The 21,163-nt window shown below is 49.2% G+C and overlaps 1 protein-coding gene across 7 annotated transcripts in view; it reads right to left on the bottom strand.

The window, feature by feature from the left end:
- Positions 1 to 21,163, bottom strand: part of MGAT5 (alpha-1,6-mannosylglycoprotein 6-beta-N-acetylglucosaminyltransferase) — a 581,503-nt gene that overhangs the window by 36,570 nt on the left and 523,770 nt on the right. For all 7 annotated transcript variants that reach the window (XM_079924992.1, XM_079924993.1, XM_079924998.1 and 4 more), the window contains one exon: positions 8,254 to 8,403. In XM_079924992.1, the coding sequence (XP_079781118.1) occupies positions 8,254 to 8,403 (150 nt within the window). The remainder of the gene's footprint in view (positions 1 to 8,253; positions 8,404 to 21,163) is intronic.

The following is a 21,163-nucleotide window of genomic DNA, read 5'->3' as shown; positions in this document are numbered from 1 at the left end:
GTCTAGGCTTGGTGACGTGTGAGATCTCCCTACCCACAGGAAGGAGCAAATGCTGAAATCTCTCCAGTCTCCCAGGCACATCAAGTGGCAAAGGATAACTGGGTCCCAGGGTGTCCTTTCCTTCTGCCATCATGTTGGGGAACATCCACACGGGCATGCCCCGAGAGTGAAGGATGCTGCTGAATTGGATACGGCTAGATGCTTGGGTCTCCTTTCCCGGGCCCTCTCCCCAGTAATCCTGTCTCTGCAGCTGCTTTAATTGAATGATGATTTGGAATACTTCTGCCTAGACAGCCCTGAGTCTAACCCCGGCAGCACTGGGAGATGCAACCCGTATGTGCTGGGCACTCAATTCCAGGGCTGGACATGCAGCGTGGCCCATGTTAGGCATATTGAAGAGTCGTGAAGCCCCCGCAGGGAATTTCCTGGGGCAAGAAACTAAAATCTCAGGTTTTCTGGAGAGATGCCCTATCCTATAACTATATGTTCTTCTGCACAGAACAGGGTACTTAACCTTTTTATTGTTTGGGAAGAATAACCTTTCATATCCTGTAAACCTTGAGATGACCCTCAGGGGCGTCCACAGAGGAGGGAACTGTGGAAGAAAAGCTTTGAGAAGCCAGCCGAGCTCTCACTGCTGGCTGGGTCATTTCTCCTGGAGCAGAAGAACTGGAGACACAGGGGTGAGGGAAAATGTGGTAGCAGAAGAGCTTGGAAGCCGTCTTCCATGAGGGCATGAAGAAATAGTCCCAAGACATCCCAGCTTTGTTAAATACGAAGAACCCGGGGTTACTATCCTTGAGGCTTTTGATCTCTGTGATCTGCCGCCCCCAGCAGATTTGGGGGAGGAGGTGTCGGCTCTCCAGGGAAAAGAGGACCTCTGTCAGGCTGTGGCTGGGCTCAGGAAGGCACAGGACTTCCAGATCCTGGAAGATGCAGACAGGGGTCTCCGTGGGTTTAACCAGGGGCCGACAGTGTTTTCTGACCTCTGAAAACCAGGGCCTGCCATGAAGTGTTGATACCTTCATCAACACTAAATTACAAAGAATAACTTTGGAGGAAATGTAGGAAGCACAATGGTTGTCTATTTAAATAGAAAATCCTGGGAAAAAAAATTTAATTAGCTCCTTCAGGCCCACCAATCTGAACCCATTAATTAAAAGGATTTGAGCCTGTTGCTTAATGGACTTGAATGTGACCTAGGTTTAATTATATGTGAATAACGACTTGCACCCCCTCTTCTGCCCTGCTGGCATCCGAATATCTCAGTACACATAAACACTTCAGGCTAACTCTCTGAAGCCTCGCCATTTCAGAAAGAAGATAAAGCAAATATCACACAATTTCTTGGCAATGAGTCTTCTCGTCACACTCATTAGGATCGCAGGAAGCGCATTCCTTGGAAACACCAAAATAACAGTTTTTGGCACTTCTGTGAATAAGCAACCTTCCTTCTTGCTTCCTGTGTACTCACTACCTGTGACATTATAATGGAGCAGATGTATTAAGGTCAAATAGCACACTTGAGGTTTGAATGACAACAGGATAGGCAGAGAGTTCATCGCCACCAAAGGGTATTCCATGAACTTTTGAGTGCTTACGGCCTTGCCACACACTGGTACCTTAACCACACTAAATTGCTTTTCCCCTAATTCCCCACTCCCCCCGTCATTCTGCTCGCTTACAGATTTCCTTAGCATGGGGGCAAGAGAGACACTGCAAGAATTCATTCAAGTGCAGAGGCTTAACTCCTCAGGAGGACACAGCATATTTTATTGATACTTCATCTGGCTTTCAGAAGCCTAGAATGTAATGAGGATCTTCCAGACGACGGCACATCTCCATGGCTGCAGCTCTGACTCCATCAACGAGCATTTCTAAATAGAGCTTTAAATTACATGCTCTAAAATTTAACTTTTGAACTAACACTAAGGAAGAGAGAACAGATGAAGCTCCAGGATTGGGAAGTCCCTACATGTCGACAAAGAGTTTATTAGTTAAACCACTCAGATTTTCACTCTGTGTGAAAGGAGAAGCAAAATTGTTTTAAACCCCTAAGCGGAGTAGTTCACAAAGAATCCTTTAAAGGCGGATAAAGGTAGTTCTGAGATCAGGACAATGTGGTGATTAAGAGCACAAGCTCTGGAGTCAGGCTGACCAGGTTTCCAACCCTGACTGCATCATTTCCTAGCTCTGTAACTGTGGGAAATTGTTATACGCTTCTCTCTATGGAGTATCTGAGGTCCACTGATAATGCATTCTGTCTAGCTATGGGCCTTAGTCAAGGTAACACAAGCTCTCTAAACCTGTCTTTTCATGTGTAAAGTGGTGAAAGTAATCGTGCTTTATTTCTCGGGGCTGCTCTGAGGATTCAAGGAGATATTTCATGGAAAGGATGTATTCCAAGGTTTGGCACTTAGTAAGTGTTCGCTAAACCCAGGTTCAACTTTACGTGCAGCACATACACGACCTTTGGTTGTCTAGCTGGAGTTTGCTGTGCAGGAGTTGTGGTTGCGGGGTTTTACGAGAGGTTCAGCACTGCTTACGTGTATTTATGAGTTCTCTGTGTTTCATAAAGTACCTGGATTAAAAAACAGGGAGAGGCATCCATCAAAAGACAGAGAGGACACAGTTTACAGTGACTGCCTCAAGCAAAGGCCAGTCCCATGAGCCACATGCAACGGCTAAGCCTTACTTGTTTATTCTTCACACAATGATTGGGAATCATTACATTTTTGATAACAGGTATCCCTTTTATATCTTTAAAAGGAATCCACACAAGGCTGCATATGGAGAAAATCTATTTTCCTGATAGGTGATGCTTTTGTGTCGCCGGCAGGGTCCCCTCTCTGGACATCTGTCTTCCCTTTTGTACCCAACGCTGATGGAAGAGAAAACAGTGCCCCAAATCTCTCCCATATATGTTTGGCTACACCCTCTCCTGGGCTCCATAAGCCCCTAACCTACCCTACCTGAAGACTGTCTCCTAAAGGTCTAGGAGGGCAAAGGAGACAAAGACAATGATACTTGCCAAGCACATTTAAGCACCCCAGGGTAGTCAGTATCGGCCACTAAATCAAAGGTCATTTCCTGGAGACCAGCTCACTGGGTAGACTCCCAGACTATGCCCACTATGTAAGTGGCCTTCCAGAAACAAAACAAAAAACCCAACAACAACATCGAGATCACAAGTCCCTGCCCTTCGGTCATGTGGAAGCCCCAGCACAAAATCCAATGCATTGCAATTTGCATTGAGAAAGCATATTACCCTGAAGATGGAGAGGAAGAGAACATTCAGATACATGTACAGCTGTAGAAGCCGACCATCTTCAGCTGTGCCAGCATGCAATGTCTGCTACGAAGAGGCAGCTCAGGTGCACCTCCTCGCAGGAGCTGTCCCGGGCCACCACTCTCACCCCAATGGCTCACCAGGCCTACCCCTCAGCTCCTGACGGTGCGGAGGCATCACAGGCCTGGCTCGCCACCGCAGTTAAGATGTGCTCTAACGGTACCGAGGTCAGAGGACTTTAGTGATGAAGAGAGAATTCATGGAAAGGGCTTAACACAGGGAAGGGTTAGAGAGATGGTCGTTACTGTTGCAGTAAAACCCCACGGTCGTGCCCCATGATAATATGAATGGGTTGTGTGTATTTGGGTGTCAGGAGGTGCCTTTGTTCTTGAAACCTCATTCGGAGAGGTTAATAAATCCTATGTCCATACGTTCTACATCCTATATACATATGTGGGAGGGGAGGGGGGAGGATGGAGTGTGTGTGCATATGTAAGTGTATGCGAATTCGTTTCCATCTAGTTGGAATGGGAATGGCTTTTGGGACCTGTCACCAGGATGAAACCTGCTTGACTGCCTGAGGTTGAATACTGGAGGACCTGAAGTAGACACGGAAGACGGGTTGCTCCAGCAGTAAGCTCGCTCTTGGGCTCTCTCTCACAGGGCCTGAGGATGTGGGCAACACCACGGAGAGGCAAGCACGGGCTCTCAGAAGGACAGTGTCCCTTGGTGGGGAGATCTTGGAGATCTAGGCACATGATTCAGGAGAAAAGCAAGAAATCACTCCTAGGGGCATGGCCCCAAGATCCCAGATGGCCAGTGGATTTCTTCTGGACTCCTTCCTTCATTCTTCATCCGGTTATCTGAAGGCCTCTGCAAGCCAGGCCCTGAGAAGGTAACTGTCAACAGAATAAGCAGAGCCCCTGGGTTCTCATGGAGCTGCACGAGGGTCTGGTCCACTGGTGGTGGATGCCTTGGTCCCTGGGTTTCTGACAGAGCTTGTGCAACCACATCCAAGCTTGTGGGAAGAGCCACAGTTGATAGGGGAGGTAAGACCCGAGGATGGAATGGAACAGGGACAGTGGTACATACTGCCTATCTTCCAACCCTGCCAGGGCTTCTAGGCGAGTACCGCAGCTAAGCTGCTGAGCTAACGTGGGAGGAAAACAGGGCCGCCATGACCCATCCAAGGGCTGGAGGGGGAAACGGCCAGAGTTGTGGGCAGAAAAGGTGTGTGGCAACAGCAGGGGCAGCAGCTGCTTCTTCCTCTGCTTTCCCACAGCCAGATTTGTTCTCGACTCTCACTGTCAGAAAGGGAGGTACCCGTTTGGGCTCACTCCAAATGCTCCTCCAAGCCAGTGTGGGATGCGGATGCCCCAATCTGTCAGGAAATTCCCCTGGTGAGACTGGGGGAGGTGGGCACAGGGAGGGGAAAATTAGGAAGGAGAAGAAAGAAATCACATTAAGGAAGATGGGGACTGAAGCCAAAAATAAAAACACGCCACCCCAGTTCAGTCCTTATTTGCTGGCTTAAATTGCTCTCCTGGAGTTTGCTGGCCCAAATGACTCATCTCTGGTCTTTTGATAAATAATGAATTCATCCACATTTATATGCCTATTAGAAGAGTCTTCTACATTCAACAACTTCCCAGCTCCTGAGCCCCGACTTGAGGGTTACACTGAATCCCTCCCATCTCCATTAGGCTCTGTGGGCCCTTCATGAGGGCCCCTCCTCGCACTCAGGGACACAATTCTGCTGAGGAGACAGTTTTCTGGGCTTGGTGCAGAGATTCAAAGATGGCTCATAAAGAAAAACAATAAGTCAAAAGCTGATTATGCATCAATCATTTCAATATGTCTCTAGACCTTGAGGGGCACCCGACTCGCTTCCCTCTCCCATAACGAGTCTGAGGAACGTGCACATCCCATTCATTCCACACACATTTGCTTGTCTGCATCCCCAGTTCTGCACTTCCAACGTGGATTGGAATAAATCACTTTTAAATTGCTCAGAGACACCGAGGAAGGAGTTAGAGGCAGAAAGGGTTATAAATACAAAGCCTGACTAGTCTTTAGTGTCATTATTCCAAAGCCCAAGATTCATTCATTTCAGTGCTGCCGCTGTGTTCTGGGTAGAGGGGGAGCCTCAGCAACACACCGCCTCATTTTCATCATATTTGCCGACCGTTTTAGCCATAATTCCACTCAGAGTCCTTTCCTATATTCTAGTCCTCTGAACAGGAAATACAAAATGGGATCAGCGACATCCTCTGAAAGTACCAGTTTTTCAAGGATAAACAGATGACCCTTACACTCAAAAAAAAAAAATTTCAGCTGTAATCCTTGGGTAATCTCAGGCAATCTCCGACCTCATGGCCTGGGCCTTCCAGGCCTCTTCTCTGTTGCTCTCCACACATCAGGGACCTTAGCTTCGGCCTATCTCTCATTCTCTGACAGAGTAAGCGGACGGTCTGTAAGTAAGTGTTCTTTTAAGATTTGTAAGGCTGAGTAAGACATTCACACAGCTGGGTTAATAGAAGCGTGTGGGACAGTGATGGCAGAGAAGCAGCGTTGCCAACTGTAATTTTAAAGGAGCTTGAGCTTTTCCCACAATCTGATGTGGGGAAAAGTAAAATGAAGCAAAAATAGCATTACGGGTAAAGAGCCTGGACTTTCAGGCTTCCCTGGTGGCGCAGTGGTTGAGAGCCCGCCTGCCGATGCAGGGGACACGGGTTCGTGCCCCGGTCCGGGAAGATCCCACGTGCCGCGGAGTGGCTGGGCCCGTGAGCCATGGCCGCTGAGCCCGCGCGTCCGGAGCCTGTGCTCCGCAACGGGAGAGGCCCCAACAGTGAGAAGCCCGTGTATCGCCAAAACAAAAAAAAGAGCCTGGACTTTCTAATGATTCTAAAATGTCCTCCTAAGACAGAAGGTGAACGGAAAGCAAACAGTGCAAACCAGGGAGCACTGATGATGGCCACCGTCATCAGACTGCAGATGACCTTGTAAGGAAATCAAATCTTAATGAAACAAACTTTCTCTCCTTTGGCCAAGGAGAGAAATTTATCAAGTGAATTTATTCAAGGCATCACACACATGACTTGGGAGGTAGACATGATCAAATGCATTTACCTATGGAGAAACTGAGGCAGAAAGGAGATGCGGATTCTTTGGGCTTGTGACTATCCACTGAATGTTCTTAAGTTTGTATGTTTATTCATGAGGCTGGTACGTCGAGGGCCTAGCAGAGCTTTCACTTGCAATAAAAAAATCGCGAGTCAGGGTTACCTCCAGGGTGACCTCAGTGACAATGGACAAGCCCAACTCTCTAGTCTATTTCCTCCTGTTTAGAATAAAGTTAACAGTAATACCTGCCCTGCCTACCTCTGAAGGCTGTGGTGAGAAGTACACAGGACAGCATCTACGAATACGCTTTCCCACACTGAAGTATCACACACACTGATCAGAAATGCTACGATGCCACAGAAGCTCATCCGCTCGGCCCCTCCCCTCTACCTGGACAATGAAAATGCAGTCAGGACCAGAGCTGAACAATTCACTACTGATAATGCAGGGCAGGGATCGCGCTTGTTTTCTTTGCCCCTGTATCCCTTGCATGATGCCTGGCCCATAGGAGCTGCTCGAGACATATTTGTAAAATTCACACGTAAGAGCTTATTAATAAAGATGAATTTTCATGGTATGTATTACAATCCTCTTTGCTTATCTAAATAACTTACTGAAGTCTGATATATCTGTCTAATACCTGTGATGTTATCGTGTTCAATACCATAACCCTTTTAATGGATTGCAGTATTTTACCTAAAGAACGTGCAGCCTTTAGAGGCAGGAATCAGGAATCTATGCGATAAACATGTGAAAAGGTGCTCTGCCTCGCTCACAGAGAAAGGTAACAAGCACTGACTGATAGACTGTATGATATCTGTGGAGCCATTTTGGCTATAACCTTTAAAACTAAAAACGTATATATCCTTTAGCCCAGCTACTTCTGATACGGAAAGATTTTTAAGATATATACGTTTAATTTTTTTAAAAGAGAGCTTATTAATAAACATGAGGAATACATCAACGTGCCAGCCAACCCTTCAAGGCCCAACACTGATCTATTTGCAGGTCCCCTAACCTCACCGGGTTCGTCCATGTCGGAATTATAGAAAGGACAGAGACCACTGGGTGGACGCCCCCAGGATGTGAAAACACCACGCTCATCATGCTACTGAAATGACCATCCATCAGTTGCTCCTACCCACCTGCCCACACCACGTGGCCTGAATTCTACAGCTGTGACATTCAGACCCTCAGCCCCTTATCAAATTTTATCTTCCACTATTTCCCGACACACAGACTCGCTGGATTGGTCTCTTGGCTCTCCTGGGTGTGTCATCTCCACCTCTACCACCTGACTCACTGCCGTCTGTGCCAAATGCCAGGTGTATCCACACCCACATCCTTCACCTCTCACAGCTCTCACAATGCCTTCCTTGCTCCCTGAGCCCCCAAGGACTCTTCCCTTGTCTGAACTTCTCCAGTGTCCAGTACAAATATTTTGAACAAGCAGGTGTGATGAAAAGCTAGTTGGGGGACGGGTTCCTTGAACAGGGGGGATTGGAGAGGTGCAGGAGTTAAGTGGCCCCAGGCTTGCTGGGAAAGCTGCTGCTCTCTGAGAACGTCTGATACCCTACTTTTCCTGTTTGCCGCCATGTCCCCAGCCCCTCACCTGATGCTTCTTGGCACAAAGCAGGTCCTCAGTAAATAAGTTTTTTTCACAATTTGCTAACTTTTAAGCTACAGCTAGTCTAGAAAACCACTGCCCAGCAATGACCTGAAGATCAATGGTACCACTGAAGAGAAAGCACCGATGATTCTGATCCCATTTGCAATGGCAAGAGACACAAACCTCCGCACAACAATACTGATGCATTTTTACAAAACTACAAAAAACTTACCTTGGTTTCTCGGAGAAGGAACTGCAAGTCCCGTCCACTGAGGATCCCGTGGTTTTTCACGTAACTGGGAATGTTCTTTGTGCTGGAGCCGTAAACAGTCGCATGCACTTCCATGTATGTGTGAATGATGTCCAAGTAGAGCTTCTTATTCTAAAGAGGGGACACAAGGAGAAGGTATTTCTCTTTTCGTTCTCATAAAAACCTGCCTCATAGCTGGAGGCCACAGAGACAGGAGCTCTTAACATGGAGATTGCATGAATTTGGCAACCCCATTCCTAAAACTTCTTTCAAAAGTAATCTGACTGGATTTTGAGGGTAAAAACAGTCACGTGGATACTGTACAATTCTGCAGGAAGAAACATATCCTATAGCGGCATACTACTGAATAGTAACGATGGCTCAAGACCAATTGTTTTGAAGTATTGTCCTAGCCTTGTAAATTACCGGGGACCCAACACTTTGCTTTTGGCTTGTCCTCCTTATGGGGGAGTAAGTTTGGGGAAGGAAAGCTCAGAGAAGGCAGTCAGCTGGATTGGAATATTTATCTGGAGACGCTAAACTGTCCCCGAGGAACGCAAACATCCCCAGCTCTTGCCAGTATTTCTAGTGATGATTAACTCATGTTGTCAGAACTGGATCCCACCTACTTCAGATCATGGGGGGATGAGAGTTTCCCACAATATACACTGATTGACTCAGCAGATGCAGAGATGATGAGAATATCCAGGTAGACAAAAGTGGAAAAAATGTTAAATGGAAACTTTGATGAGCCCCGAAACATTCAAGAGTAGTTTTACTTTTCTTAGAAGCAAAACAAAACCTCTCCTCTGTGTTGGTAGGAACTGAATTTCGAGGCACATTTTCTAAATCAAAACCACCTGCAAGTAGGAAGCAAACTCCCTTTCCCTTCCTCTTCATGTTTCCGTGTGACTAAGTCACACAAGCTGGATTTTGTGGGCTGTCTTTTGGGGTTTTTTTCCTGGACATTTGAAAGATTCAAGTGCTGTAATGTTTTCCAGTTGTATAAAAGTGGGACAGGGTTCTTCCCATTTGAAGCCTGTTTTCACACACTCCAGGAAAGTGTAATAATCGCCGGTTTTGTGACTTAAGACCGCAAGGGACACGGGGGTGTGGCATCAGCAGCCACAGAGCACATGATGGGCTCTGAAGAGAGGAGGGGCAGCAACACCCCTGGGGTGCGGGGCCCTCGCTCTGACCTGGTAGGACAGCTCCAGGCATCCTGAGCCCGGTTCAGGGTCTACCGTCTGCCTACATCTCACAGGTGAGAATACTACAAAGCACTCAACTTTGGGGGATACACGTTTCAAATCCTGTAACCGAAGTCTTCACGACTGGAAAAACAGTACAGTCCACATTCTCCATTTTATGCACTGAAAGATTTTGTTTTGTTGGCAATCAATCAAGTCCACCCCTGCACCCTACTGTGTGAATAAAATGAACATTCCGAATTAAAGTCTAATTTCATGCCATGTTCGGCGTGGCTGGAAGATGCTAAATTCATTACCTCAGAGATGTATACCCTTCCATTCGTGCAGAGGTGACTAGGAACAGTTTATAAACCATGACTCCCATTCAGCTTGAGCCAAATTGAGGATCATCTTCCTGCTGTGAGTTAACTGGAGGGGGTCTATGACACAGTTTTTGTGCTAGAGGGACCTGATTACTCCTGAGCCCACAAACCCCCTTTCCCAGGGGCTCTACCTCCACCCCAGCCCCTGGCAGGTAGGCAAGGGTAACCCTGCCCACCCCCTGCCACTCCTGACCGGCCCACGGTGTGTCTGACCTGAGGGGGACCCATCCCCAGGCTGGCCAGCAGCCTGGGACAGAGTGGCCGGGCTCAGGACAATGAGCTGTGCTGGTCAGACCCTCTCTCTCAGGAGCTCAGAGTCCTGCTCACAGAGAGATGACTGACAGACGGCTGGGGTTGTGGAGCAAAAAGGTCATGCGGTGTTGGAGTCCGGGCAGTTATGGACCAGATGCAAGTTCTGGGGAAGTCAGATGACAGTCTTGGGGGTGAGGGTGAGAAGAGAACCAGGTAAGAGCTGAAAGGAGGAGAGGGAGACAAAGATGCATAATGGGTAATAAGAGGGACCTGGAGTGACTGCGACCTAGACATTCCCCCTGTGAGTGTGATAGAAAGAGAGCAGGGGTGGGGAGGGAGGAGGGGAAAAGGAGGGGGGAGGGAGAGGGGGAGGGCAAGGGGGAGGAGGAGAAAGGGGGAGGGGGAAAGGAGGGGGAGGGGGAAAGGGGGAGGGGGAAAGGGGAGGGGAAAGGGGAGGGGAAAGGGAAGGGGAAAGGGGAGGGGGAGGGGGGGGAAAGAGGGGGGAAAGAGGAGGGGGAGGGGGAAAGAGGAGGGGAGGGGGAGAGGAGGGGAGGGGGAAAGAGGATGGGAGGGGGAGAGGAGGGGAGGGGAAAGAGGAGGGGAGGGGGAGAGGAGGGGAGGGGAAAGAGGAGGGGGAGGGGAAAGAGGAGGGGGAGGGGAAAGAGGAGGGGAGGGGGAGAGGAGGGGAGGGGGAAAGAGGAAGGGAGGGGAAAGAGGAGGGGGAGGGGAAAGAGGAAGGGAGGGGAAAGAGGAGGGGAGGGGAAAGAGGAGGGGGAGGGGAAAGAGGAGGGGAGGGGGAGAGGAGGGGAGGGGGAAAGAGGAAGGGAGGGGAAAGAGGAGGGGAGGGGAAAGAGGAGGGGAGGGGAAAGAGGAGGGGGAGAGAGGAGGAGGAGGGAGAGAGATGGGGAGGGAGAGACAGACTGATGAGGGGGGAGGGAGGGGGAGGAGAGAGTTAGAAGAGGGGATGGAAAGAAAGGTAAGAGGAGGAGGACGAAGGAAGAGGAAGAGAGGAGAGAGTGAGAAAAGAAAGCAGAGAGACAGAAGGGAGAAAAGCAGGGCCCAGAGGTGCTTCTGGGTCCCACCCCATCAGCCCGAGAGTCTGTCTGGATCCTTAGAATAATAGCAGCTGCCCCAACTCCCCCCCCTCCACTCTTTTGTCTGGGCCCCTCTGGCTGGATCCCTCCCATCTAAAGGGAGGCCTGTCAGGATGTCATTCAGGGCTTTCGGCAGGGACGAGGCTGGGGGCAGGCATCTTTTCTTTAATAAAGCAAATAGAGACACTTCCCTGTGAAAAACCAGCTGCTAACTAGTCAGGATGGACCAATAGCCCCTGAACCAGGTCCGCAGTGAGCAACAAAGGAGAACAGTGAACGATCACCCAGGTCCTAACCTGGAGATGAATGCTCACGGCAGACAAACTCGAGGTTAGGATTCCCACACCAAATGCCCGGGAAGACGCATGTCCTGCCATCCATCCCAGAAAAGGCTGGGGCTCCTTGATGTTTAACAAGGGGGCAAGTTCAGGCGAAGAGAAAGAAGTCTATGCCAAGGCTGGTAAAGTCTATGAACTTATTAACAAGAAGGCACGGTAAAGTCTCAAAGCAGAAATTCCATTCAGAGAGGATTTCTGTAATTTCATGAAGGAGGAAATCACAACAGGTTATTAGAGGGAAAAAGAAATGGTTCAGATATAACCCTAACCTTTCAAGATGACATGACAATGAAGTGATTCCACCTCAGGTCTCTTGTTGCCACTTGTCAGAATTCTGAAGAAACCTGGCCAGGGTGATTCCCCAGGGTGATTCCAGGGAGGAGCCGCCCCCTTCCTTCCCAAAGTGAATGCTCACCGGATGCGAAGGGAACCCAAAGAGGCATCGCCAGCTCCAAACCACTGCCTGAATTTCACAAAATCCAACTGCCTCCTGAACCTCCCCTCCTGGGTTGCCACGGACACTTCCACGCCTTAACAGGTCATTCAGTGCCTTACTTTCCCAGACCAGAAACCCTACCCCCAGGCTCCCGATCTCAGTGACTGGCATTCGTCTCCTAGCCAGGTACCAGAATCACACTTGGCATTTCACACATCAAATTAGTCACAAAGCCCTGCTGATTCTGCCTCTGTAATATCAAATTGTCTCCTCCTCTCCAGGCTTTGATCCTTGATCACCTGGACTGCGCCAGGATGAACACAACCAGCATCTTAACAATCTGCCTGCAGCTCAAAAAGTTGAGCAACTAGTCCATGGTTTCTACAAGTGAGCAGCAGTGCTGGGACGGATTGCAAAAGAATCTGTATGGCTCGATGCCATTTTTTAACCATGCAAAGCAGTAGTAGTCCATGTTAGGCATATCAACAATATTTTTACATATGGGCATTTGGAGTTAACTACAAAAATATGCATGGGGATGACAGATACAATTTCCAGCTATTGATCACTGAGGAGGGAAGGGAGGGTCTGGGGAGGCGGCTGGAGCTTTCATGATACTTGAACTATATCATTTTTCTCTTAAGAAAACAATTGGACAATATCAACATCTACACATCTGGGTGGTGGGCATATTTGATATATTTCACAATTGAAATATAAAAATTAAAATACATGCAACCAAGAAAGAACAGAAACCAGTCGGTATGACACCAAAGCTTGCACCACTGCCATCTCACTGGAGGACCTAGTTTTTGCCAAAAAGAGGTTCAAAGGATCTCTGTCTCTCCTCAATGGAAAATGCTATCTTTTGTGTTTAAGAAATAAGGATAAATTAGGAGTTTGGGATTAACATATACACACTACTGTATATAAAATAGATAACCCACAAGGACCTACTATATAGCACAGGAAACTCTACTCAGTATTCTATAATAACCTATATGGGAAAAGAATCTGAAAAAAGAATAGATATATGTATATGTATAGCTGAATCGCTTGGCTGTACACCTGAAACTATCACAACACTGTGAATCAACTATACTCCAATATAAAATAAAAATTAAGAAAAAAAAAAAGAAAGAGAAGGCGCTGCAGTTTTGTAAATTAATCACGGTCCTGGCCTGCCTTTCCCCACCCACGGGAAGGCCCCCAGTGGGAGGGGTGTGTGTGCAACAGGGACCACTCCCCTCCTGATTTTGGACATCCAGGCCCACGGTCAAGGTGACAGCCCGGAACTGGGGGTCCCACTGATCCAAGAACTGGATCAATACCACCCTCCAGAAAGCTTTCCTCCTCTGACTTAAGAGACCAAGGTCAGAGAAAATCATCTCCACCACAGACTGCATCACCTACAAATCTGTTGAGACACAGTCCAAAAGGGCTTGCAGGGACTCACCACATCGCAGCACGCCACCACCCCTGTCCTGGGGGTGAGGTGTGCCTCCAGAAGGTCCCAGCTAGCAGCCTGCAGCCCCTCAGTGCTCTCGGTCTTCAGTTCAATTTAAATTCCCATTAAATACAACCAATCAAACGGATTAAAATTTCAATCTACCTAAACTCATTAGGAGGCAGGGGATGGGAAGATGCTAAGGAAAAGGAGAGAGCATGCTGGGGCCAACGAGCAGGGCTTTCCGTGTGTAGCTGGCGGCAGCTCTGTTTGTAGAACTGGTCGTAAGATATTCAGAGCTTGAATCGAGAGCTTTAGGAAAACAATTCAATCTAAAGCAACACTCGCGTGCGTCCTTAGCAGGGGGAGAGGTAGAAGGCAGAACCGCACAATCTGGAGCCCTTTTCTTTTCCAGCTGGTGAATCAGGGGTACAGGAAGGCTCTCTGGCGAATGGTAGCGTTCTGAGCTTTGGGTTGCAGTGGACCTTATGTACTTTTCTCCCCATCAGCACCCTTGCTCCCCATGGCAGATATGCACATCCCTTCTCCTGGACCCTCTTTCCCCTCATCCACATGGCACCTTGTGGCCTCCCATTTAAAAAATAGTAATTCTGCTGCCCTGCACAGAGTTAGTTGGTCCATGGAGAGCACCTGGTAAGTGCTAAGCCAGTGGGCGTCCTTCCCAGGAAGGGCTGAATGGGTGTGAAGGGCCAATCCCTTTCCAGAGCCACAGCAGTGAGCTGGAAACCAGGCTGCTGAAGCCAGCATCAGTCCTGGTGCATGAAGGTCAGGCTCCAGACAGAGAAAAAGGAAGTCGTCACAAAGGGAAGGTCAAGTGTGAGAGGGTGCATGTTCCAGCAGGGTATTGGTCCACTGTTCCAGTGACATCTCTGCCCAGGGCATGCCTGCCCTTCCCTGGGTTCTGAGAGTCCCCCAGTCCTAAGCTAGGAAAGCTGGGCTTCTGCCGTTTCAGCAGAAAGAATCCTGACAAGTACGCTTGTGACCAGATTCTTTATTTTGAGCATCATGGATTTTTAACCATTTTTATAGTAGCTTCCTCTCCTTCCCTGGCAAATACAGGAATTGGCTTATTCCATGACTTTCTGAATGAATCTACAATGATGAATCATATATTTTCCTTAGGAAACCACAAGGCCGTAGAGTATGCCTCACCCCACACTAGCCATGGAAGCCCTTACTGGCTGCTGTGATGTTTCTCCCCGAAAGGCTGGGGCTGGGCTTGCTGACTCTACAGAATGAAGGTCTTGTACATCCTTCTCTACTCCAGCCTCCTCCATTCACTCTGGCATCCACCCACTCCTGCTTGGACTGCTGTCCTCGTCTCTGAGCGGAGCTTCCTGTCTGAATGGTGACGGCCCTTACGAGCCTTCTCAGATTCCCCGGCCTGCCTGCTTTTCTTTCTCTTTCTCAGCTGGTGCTCACAGAAGCCAGGCTCCCCTCTGCTGTCAGACTGGGAAGAAGCTACCCCAGGGTTGAGGGGTATGGTTGGGGGGGGGATCTCCATCCCCAAACAGCACCCCAGATGTATGGGACGCCAGTGACGGGAACCAGTGCCAAAGAGAAGGAAACAGGAGGGAGCCTCTTTTCTCTCTTCTACAGACTATGCCGAGGTAGAGTCAGTCCCTCCTTGCAAACCTTCCAGGGGGTCCAGAGTGCCCAGCGCCCGTGCTGCTGTGTCTGTGTGGCTTCTGGTGCAGCAGGAGCCAGCCTGGATCCATCTGGTACTTCACCTGGCCCCTTCCCTTCATCCTTACAGCCCTGGGCTTGCACCTCCTTCCCCAACAAGTAGTAATATATCAATCTTTGTCTCAGTCCCCCTTTCTAGAAGCTCTGGGCTAAGACACTATTTCTAGGATCTCGGTCCTTCAATCCACCGTCCCCAGTGCCACAGTTTCCAAAACTGAAGATTTAGTTCCCCTCTATAAAAGTTTTCAAAGGCTCCTCATGGCAATGAGAGACCACTTCCCCAACTGCACACACGAGGATCTTCACAACCATGGGCTGCTACAGGCTCTCCAGCTTCACCTCCGGCCATGCCCTCTCCTCCTTTGCTTAAGGTCCCCCTACGACTTAACTCCATATTCCCGAACATCTCCTGCTCTCTCGCATGTGTCTGGCCTGCCATTGCATCGTCTTCCCCTGAGACGCCCTTCTTTCCTCCTTCCTTTTCTCTCCTGAATGGACTCCTTCCCCCTCATCCTTTACAAGTCGGCGTTCCTGAGCTCACCCAGGGGAAGTCAGCTACCACCTCCTGTGTAGCCTTGGTATCTTCCTGCTTGGCCCCTTTGGGCTGCGCTGTCACTCTATGTGTCCACGCAATGGGACTGTGAACTTCTGAAGGTCAGGACATCGTAGGTTCTGTGACTGCAGAGACCTGGCACAGAGCAGGTGCTCGGTAAGCCCACACTGGCTGCATGAAGGAGACTTAAGAGGGCGCACGAACAACAAGGCATTTACAGGAAAAGATGTCTCGGGCATGGCCCATCTCCTCCCACCTACTGTAGTCTCGCCCACCTTCCCACCCTGTTTCAGGAGCCAAGTTCTTCCACATAAAAACCTGCTCCCAGCAAATGAGCTTAAGGTCCGTGACTTTACCTAAGGATGTATTTGAATCAAAACAAAATAAATCAGAGAGTTGCAAACCTTAAAAGATATATTTCATGGTTGATTCATCTTCCTTTCAACATAGCTACCAAGTATAAGGTTCTCTCTTGAGTTGTGAGGTCAAAGAAAGGGAGGGAGCAAGAGAGGGACAAAAAGAAACTACCTCGGGCTTCCCTGGTGGCGCAGTGGTTGAGAGTCCGCCTGCCGATGCAGGGGACACGGGTTCGTGCCCCGGTCCGGGAAGATCCCACATGCTGCGGAGCGGCTGGGCCCGTGAGCCATGGCCGCTGAGCCTGTGCGTCTGGAGCCTGTGCTCCGCAACGGGAGAGGCCACAACAGTGAGATGCCCGCGTACCGCAAAAAAAAAAAAAAAAAAAATACCTCACCTGCCCGCTTCTGAAGTCGAAAATTCAACAAAGATGAAAAATGCTTTTATTCCAAGATTAGAAGTCAAGTTCTAAAAGCAAATCTCTGTGAATTTCAGCAGTGAAGCAGAAACAATTTACATTACACAATAATTTCAAGTCTTTGCAGTCCCTGGCTCATTTATTTCAAGTAGCCTCCCAAGGTTAAGGTGGGTGTGTGTGGGTCCTTGCTCTGTCCCACTCAGGCCTCGTAGGGCTCTGCAAGACTCCAGGAAGCTAAGATTCTTAAAGCCTACCCACCCCTCACTCCTTCTCCCCCCAAATCCTTACCTCACTAGGACACAAGATGGTGCTCAATAATTATAGGGGGAATAATAACAAGAGGAAACTTGCTCTCGTCTCCAGCCTGGCCGGCAGTCCAGCTATGGGCCCACGGGCAATAAAAAGGAGGGACTCTGCTTCTTTTTGCTGTATTGGGCTCCACATTTACTCTTTCTTAGCAGATTTTTAATTTTATATTGGACTACAGTTGATTTACAATGTTGTGTTAGTTTCAGGTGTACAGCAAAGTGATTCCGTTATACATATACATGTATCTATTCTTTTTCAAATTCCTTTCCCATGCAGGTTATTACAGAATACTGAGCAGAGGTCCCTGTGCTGTACAGTAGGTCCTTGTTGGTTATCTATTTTCAATAGACACTTATTCTTGACTGGACCTCACCTGGTATAAATTACAACTCATCTAGAGCAGTGGGTGAATAGTTATTCGTAGGTAAGGCTGCCCTCAATGATGAAAGGAGTGGTTCTAGAGCCTACCTACCTTTGTGTTTGGGACGGAGGACAAAAGAAAAGAGTGAGTGAAAAGGAAAGAATCTTCAAGAGCCCTTGACTTATTATTCTCCACTGTCTGGTCAGGTGAAGATTTTGGTCTCTGGCCTAAAGAAAGGAACTGGGAGATTTCTGAGGCTAAATCCATGAGTAATGCGGAAAGAGCCACCAGCCCTGTTTCTGCAACTTGATGCATCTACAAACAGGGGATGATACCACTTCCCAGTTCTATTAGACACTGACTATCTGTGCTGAGCTAGAAACGGGAATAATGACATGTATGTAAAAACTGTTTAAATATATACTCTTAGTTTAAAACACAGAGTGCTAATGCTGCCCTGGGCCATCAAATGGGACAACCTAGTGATGAGTCCGGGGACGGCTAGAGCCTTCGAGTCACTGCCCAGCGGCCCCCCTCCAGATCCTGCCCTCAGAACCAGCTGTTTAATTAGTGTGCTTCCCCGTTCCCAGCACTTTCAGGTCTCCGGGATCTCTCTGCCTTAGCACTGGAGCTTCCCGCTACTTAACGAATGCCTTTTAAAGGGCCCTGGGGATGTGCCAGCCAGTTTGTAAAAACAAGAAGCCCTTTGACACGACCTGCTTTCTGCTTTGAGACGGGCAGGAGGTCTTCAAATTGTAAAGCTGGCTGGTCTCACCAACGCAGATGCAGTCGCTTAGGGATAATGTTACCCCTCACTCTGCTCCAGCCTGAAAGCCACAAAGCCCCCCCGACTATGCGATTGTGCTCAGAAAACAGGCTGAAAGGTTGAAAACAGACCACTGCGGCCTAAATGTGTAACCAGGCTGTTTCAGGAGCTCCGCTAATCGGTCTGTCTGGGCAGTAATCACAGAAACAGACTGTCCCGTGACCAAGAGAGAGCTGTCACGATGGAAGGTTAGAAAACCAAGAGGTTGCCTGGAAATCGGAAGCTGCATTTTCTACAGAACCTCCACAGGGTCAGTGACTTGTGGATGGAACGGACTTGACCTGAGAGACTCATCCACTCCTGAAAAAGTGGAGGAGATGATATTCTGATGGGCTTTGGCCCGCGCCCTGCAATCGGATGCTGTCTGATGGCAAAGGCGACCTGGCCGCTGTGCAGGAGTGTCCTGTGCGTCTCCAGGGAAGGCTTCTGGAGCCCTGGGGCTGGGCACCACCTCGGCACAGCAGCAGGACAGCCGTGGAAGGTGGGACAGTGTGCATATGGGCTTGCTTCGCCCCTTATACCAAGGCCCCAGAGGCCAGCAATCAAACATGGGTACCAAGCGCCCCCCAAAGTGAGCAGCCAGCCCACGTCCCCACACCCCAAGAGGGAAGGAGGGAGGCCGTCCTGGGGGAAGCCGGGGGCTGTTCCCCTCTGCTACCTAACCAGGTAAGAAGGGCCTCCAGGGGACCACTTGCGGAGCTTCACGTGCACTCCCAGGAATTTCTGAGGCACACAGATCAGTGCCAGACCCGAGCCCTGCAACGCCTCACGGGTGGAGACTGGGGTCAACAGGATGCCCTGAAGGAGGAGTCGTGAGCAGGGCCTGCTCTGGCATCTCCCTGAGCTCCTAGAATTAAAGGAATGGATGCCGGTTTCTCTTGGTGCAGGAAGGCACCCGACTAAGTCCTACTGGGAAGGGCTCTGCGTAAGGGGCCACGGGGAGTGTGGGCTACCAGAAACTGGTACCAAGAGGAAGCCACTCGACCAGTCTGAGGAGGCATCGCCTGTGATAAGGGAACGTATTACTGTTGATGAGTGATCTGTGGGAAGAGGGGGACCCCAAGGACCCACAGTAGTCCTGCCAGAGAGACACCTGCTGGGACTAGGTAGCATTCATACTGGATGGTGCCAGTAAGAGCTCACCTGCCCTCTCCCCACATCGGCCCTTTACCCACTGTACCTGTTGGGAGAAATAGCAGCTGGTTTGGGAGGTGGGAGGACGGTGGGGAGGGTAAGAAGGTGCCCTACAAGTTGGGGAAACAAAGATGCCACACCTGCCACCTCCCCTTCAGGTTTCCCAGGCGAAGCTGCACTCAGAGGCAGGAGGGAAGGAGCTTAACTTGAAATGATGTTCAGAGTTTCAAGTATTAAACTAAAGTGGATACTTCCATTACTGCACTTGGGATTGTTCTTGGGACTAAAAGTAACAAAGGTTTTTGATTATTTGAGAGTTCCAAGGACCTGCCAAAATTGGATCCAAGGGGCAGAAAAGACAGTACAGTTCAAGGGAGAAGAGTTTTTCTTGCTTGTATTTTACGGGGTCCCACGCTTTCAACTTAATGGTTACATATATAAGGTGATTTTAGGAGAAATATGGATAAAAATGTTTAACAGCTGTAAATCTATTTATATGTGGTTTAGAAACACCTAAGTAACATATCCACGTGATTTCATAGATAATAATCACTTAGGACAAAGCTAAAGTAATTATTTTAAAAGTGAGTTCATTTAAAATATTCAGTTAGGGCTTTCCTGGTGGCACAGTGGTTAAGAATCTGCCTGCCAATGCAGGTGACATGGGTTCGAGCCCTGGCCAGGGAGGATCCCACATCCGCGGAGCAACTAAGCCCGTGCGCCATAACTACTGAAGCCCACGCTCTAGCGCCCATGAGCCACAACTACTGAGCCCGCGTGCCTAGAGCCCGTGCTCTGCAACAAGAGAAGCCACCGCCATGAGAAGCCCGCACACTGCAACGAAGAGTAGCCCCCGCTCGCCGCACCTAGAGAAAGCCCGTGCGCAGCAACGAAGACCCAACGCAGCCAAAAATAAATAAAATAAATTTATAGAAAAAGTAAAAATAATAATAGCAAAATAAAATATTCAGTTAATTAGCCCAGGTGGGGTACGGATATAACAGAAGTCACGATTTGGTGCGGACGACTGAACTTTGGAAACTGATGCCTGCAAGAAGTGTGTGGTAGAGGGCCTTGTGCTACAGGTGGGGACACAGAACGGTGAGGAAGGCTCACATTGTCATTCCACCAAGCACACTGGTGGCAAGGCCACGGCCAGAGGACTCAAGATCACTCTCTTCCCTCCCTTTATCAGATGGCAGGAACACAGAAAGGCAAGAGGCACAGGGCAAAGCGCTTCTGAGCAGGGGAAGTGCAGATAGAGGGAAGAGGTAGGGTGGTGGGTTGGTGAGTCAAGAGAAAAAGGAGATGGGCAAACATTTTCCCTCAGTGTTCTCTCACTTTGCCAAAGTCCGGGCACGGAAAGCGTCCTCATCAACCACACTTTCACCCTTCAGCAGCTGACAACTGCAAACGCCACGCGTGACCTTCCTCCTTGCTGCCTGGACTTCTCCCTTGTGAATTTCTCAAGTTACCCAATGAGAAGTCTTGGGTGAGGCTGTGCAAGGCTATTCAGAGTGAAGTGTTGTGAGGCAAGACATCCGGGTACAAGCTTTAGTCCTTCTGGAACGACCCAGAGAAGCATGGACAACCTACTTTATCTTCTGCAACTTCAAATTCCTCCCTTGTAAAATGAGGGGCCCGATGATTTGAAGGTCCTTTGAGCTCAACAGTTGCAATATTTTTAAATTTATGACTGAAAGCACCTGCCTCTCTGCTCTCCCAAGGGCAACAGCCATTCGTCTGCAAACGAAAGGAGGTGTAGTGGCTGCTGACAGCCACTCAGGTCCCCTTTCTCACCAGCTCACTGTCCCTGGATGTTTAGCACTAATCGTTAATCTCACATCTGACCCCTTTCCAGAGAGCGGCCCTCTACTGAAGAGGGCAGTGACTAACTGTCAGGGGTTCCAAAAGGCAGACCCCTTGTCTCCAGGTGGGGTCACCTCTCCAATAACTCGCTCTCCCCCTCCCCCTCCCCCAAAGAATCAGACCGAGGCTGGTCTCCAGCTGAAAACCCGAGGTGTACCTGGGCCACCTGACGGCTGTAGGGGATCATTCGTTAACACCCGCTCCTTTGGATCAAAGATTAT

Source organism: Stenella coeruleoalba (genome assembly GCF_951394435.1).
Source record: "Stenella coeruleoalba genome assembly, chromosome: 6".
In the NCBI taxonomy this organism is placed as follows: Eukaryota; Metazoa; Chordata; class Mammalia; order Artiodactyla; family Delphinidae; genus Stenella; species Stenella coeruleoalba.
Note: the sequence above shows the minus strand (reverse complement) of the source record. Positions and strands in the feature narration are given on the sequence as shown.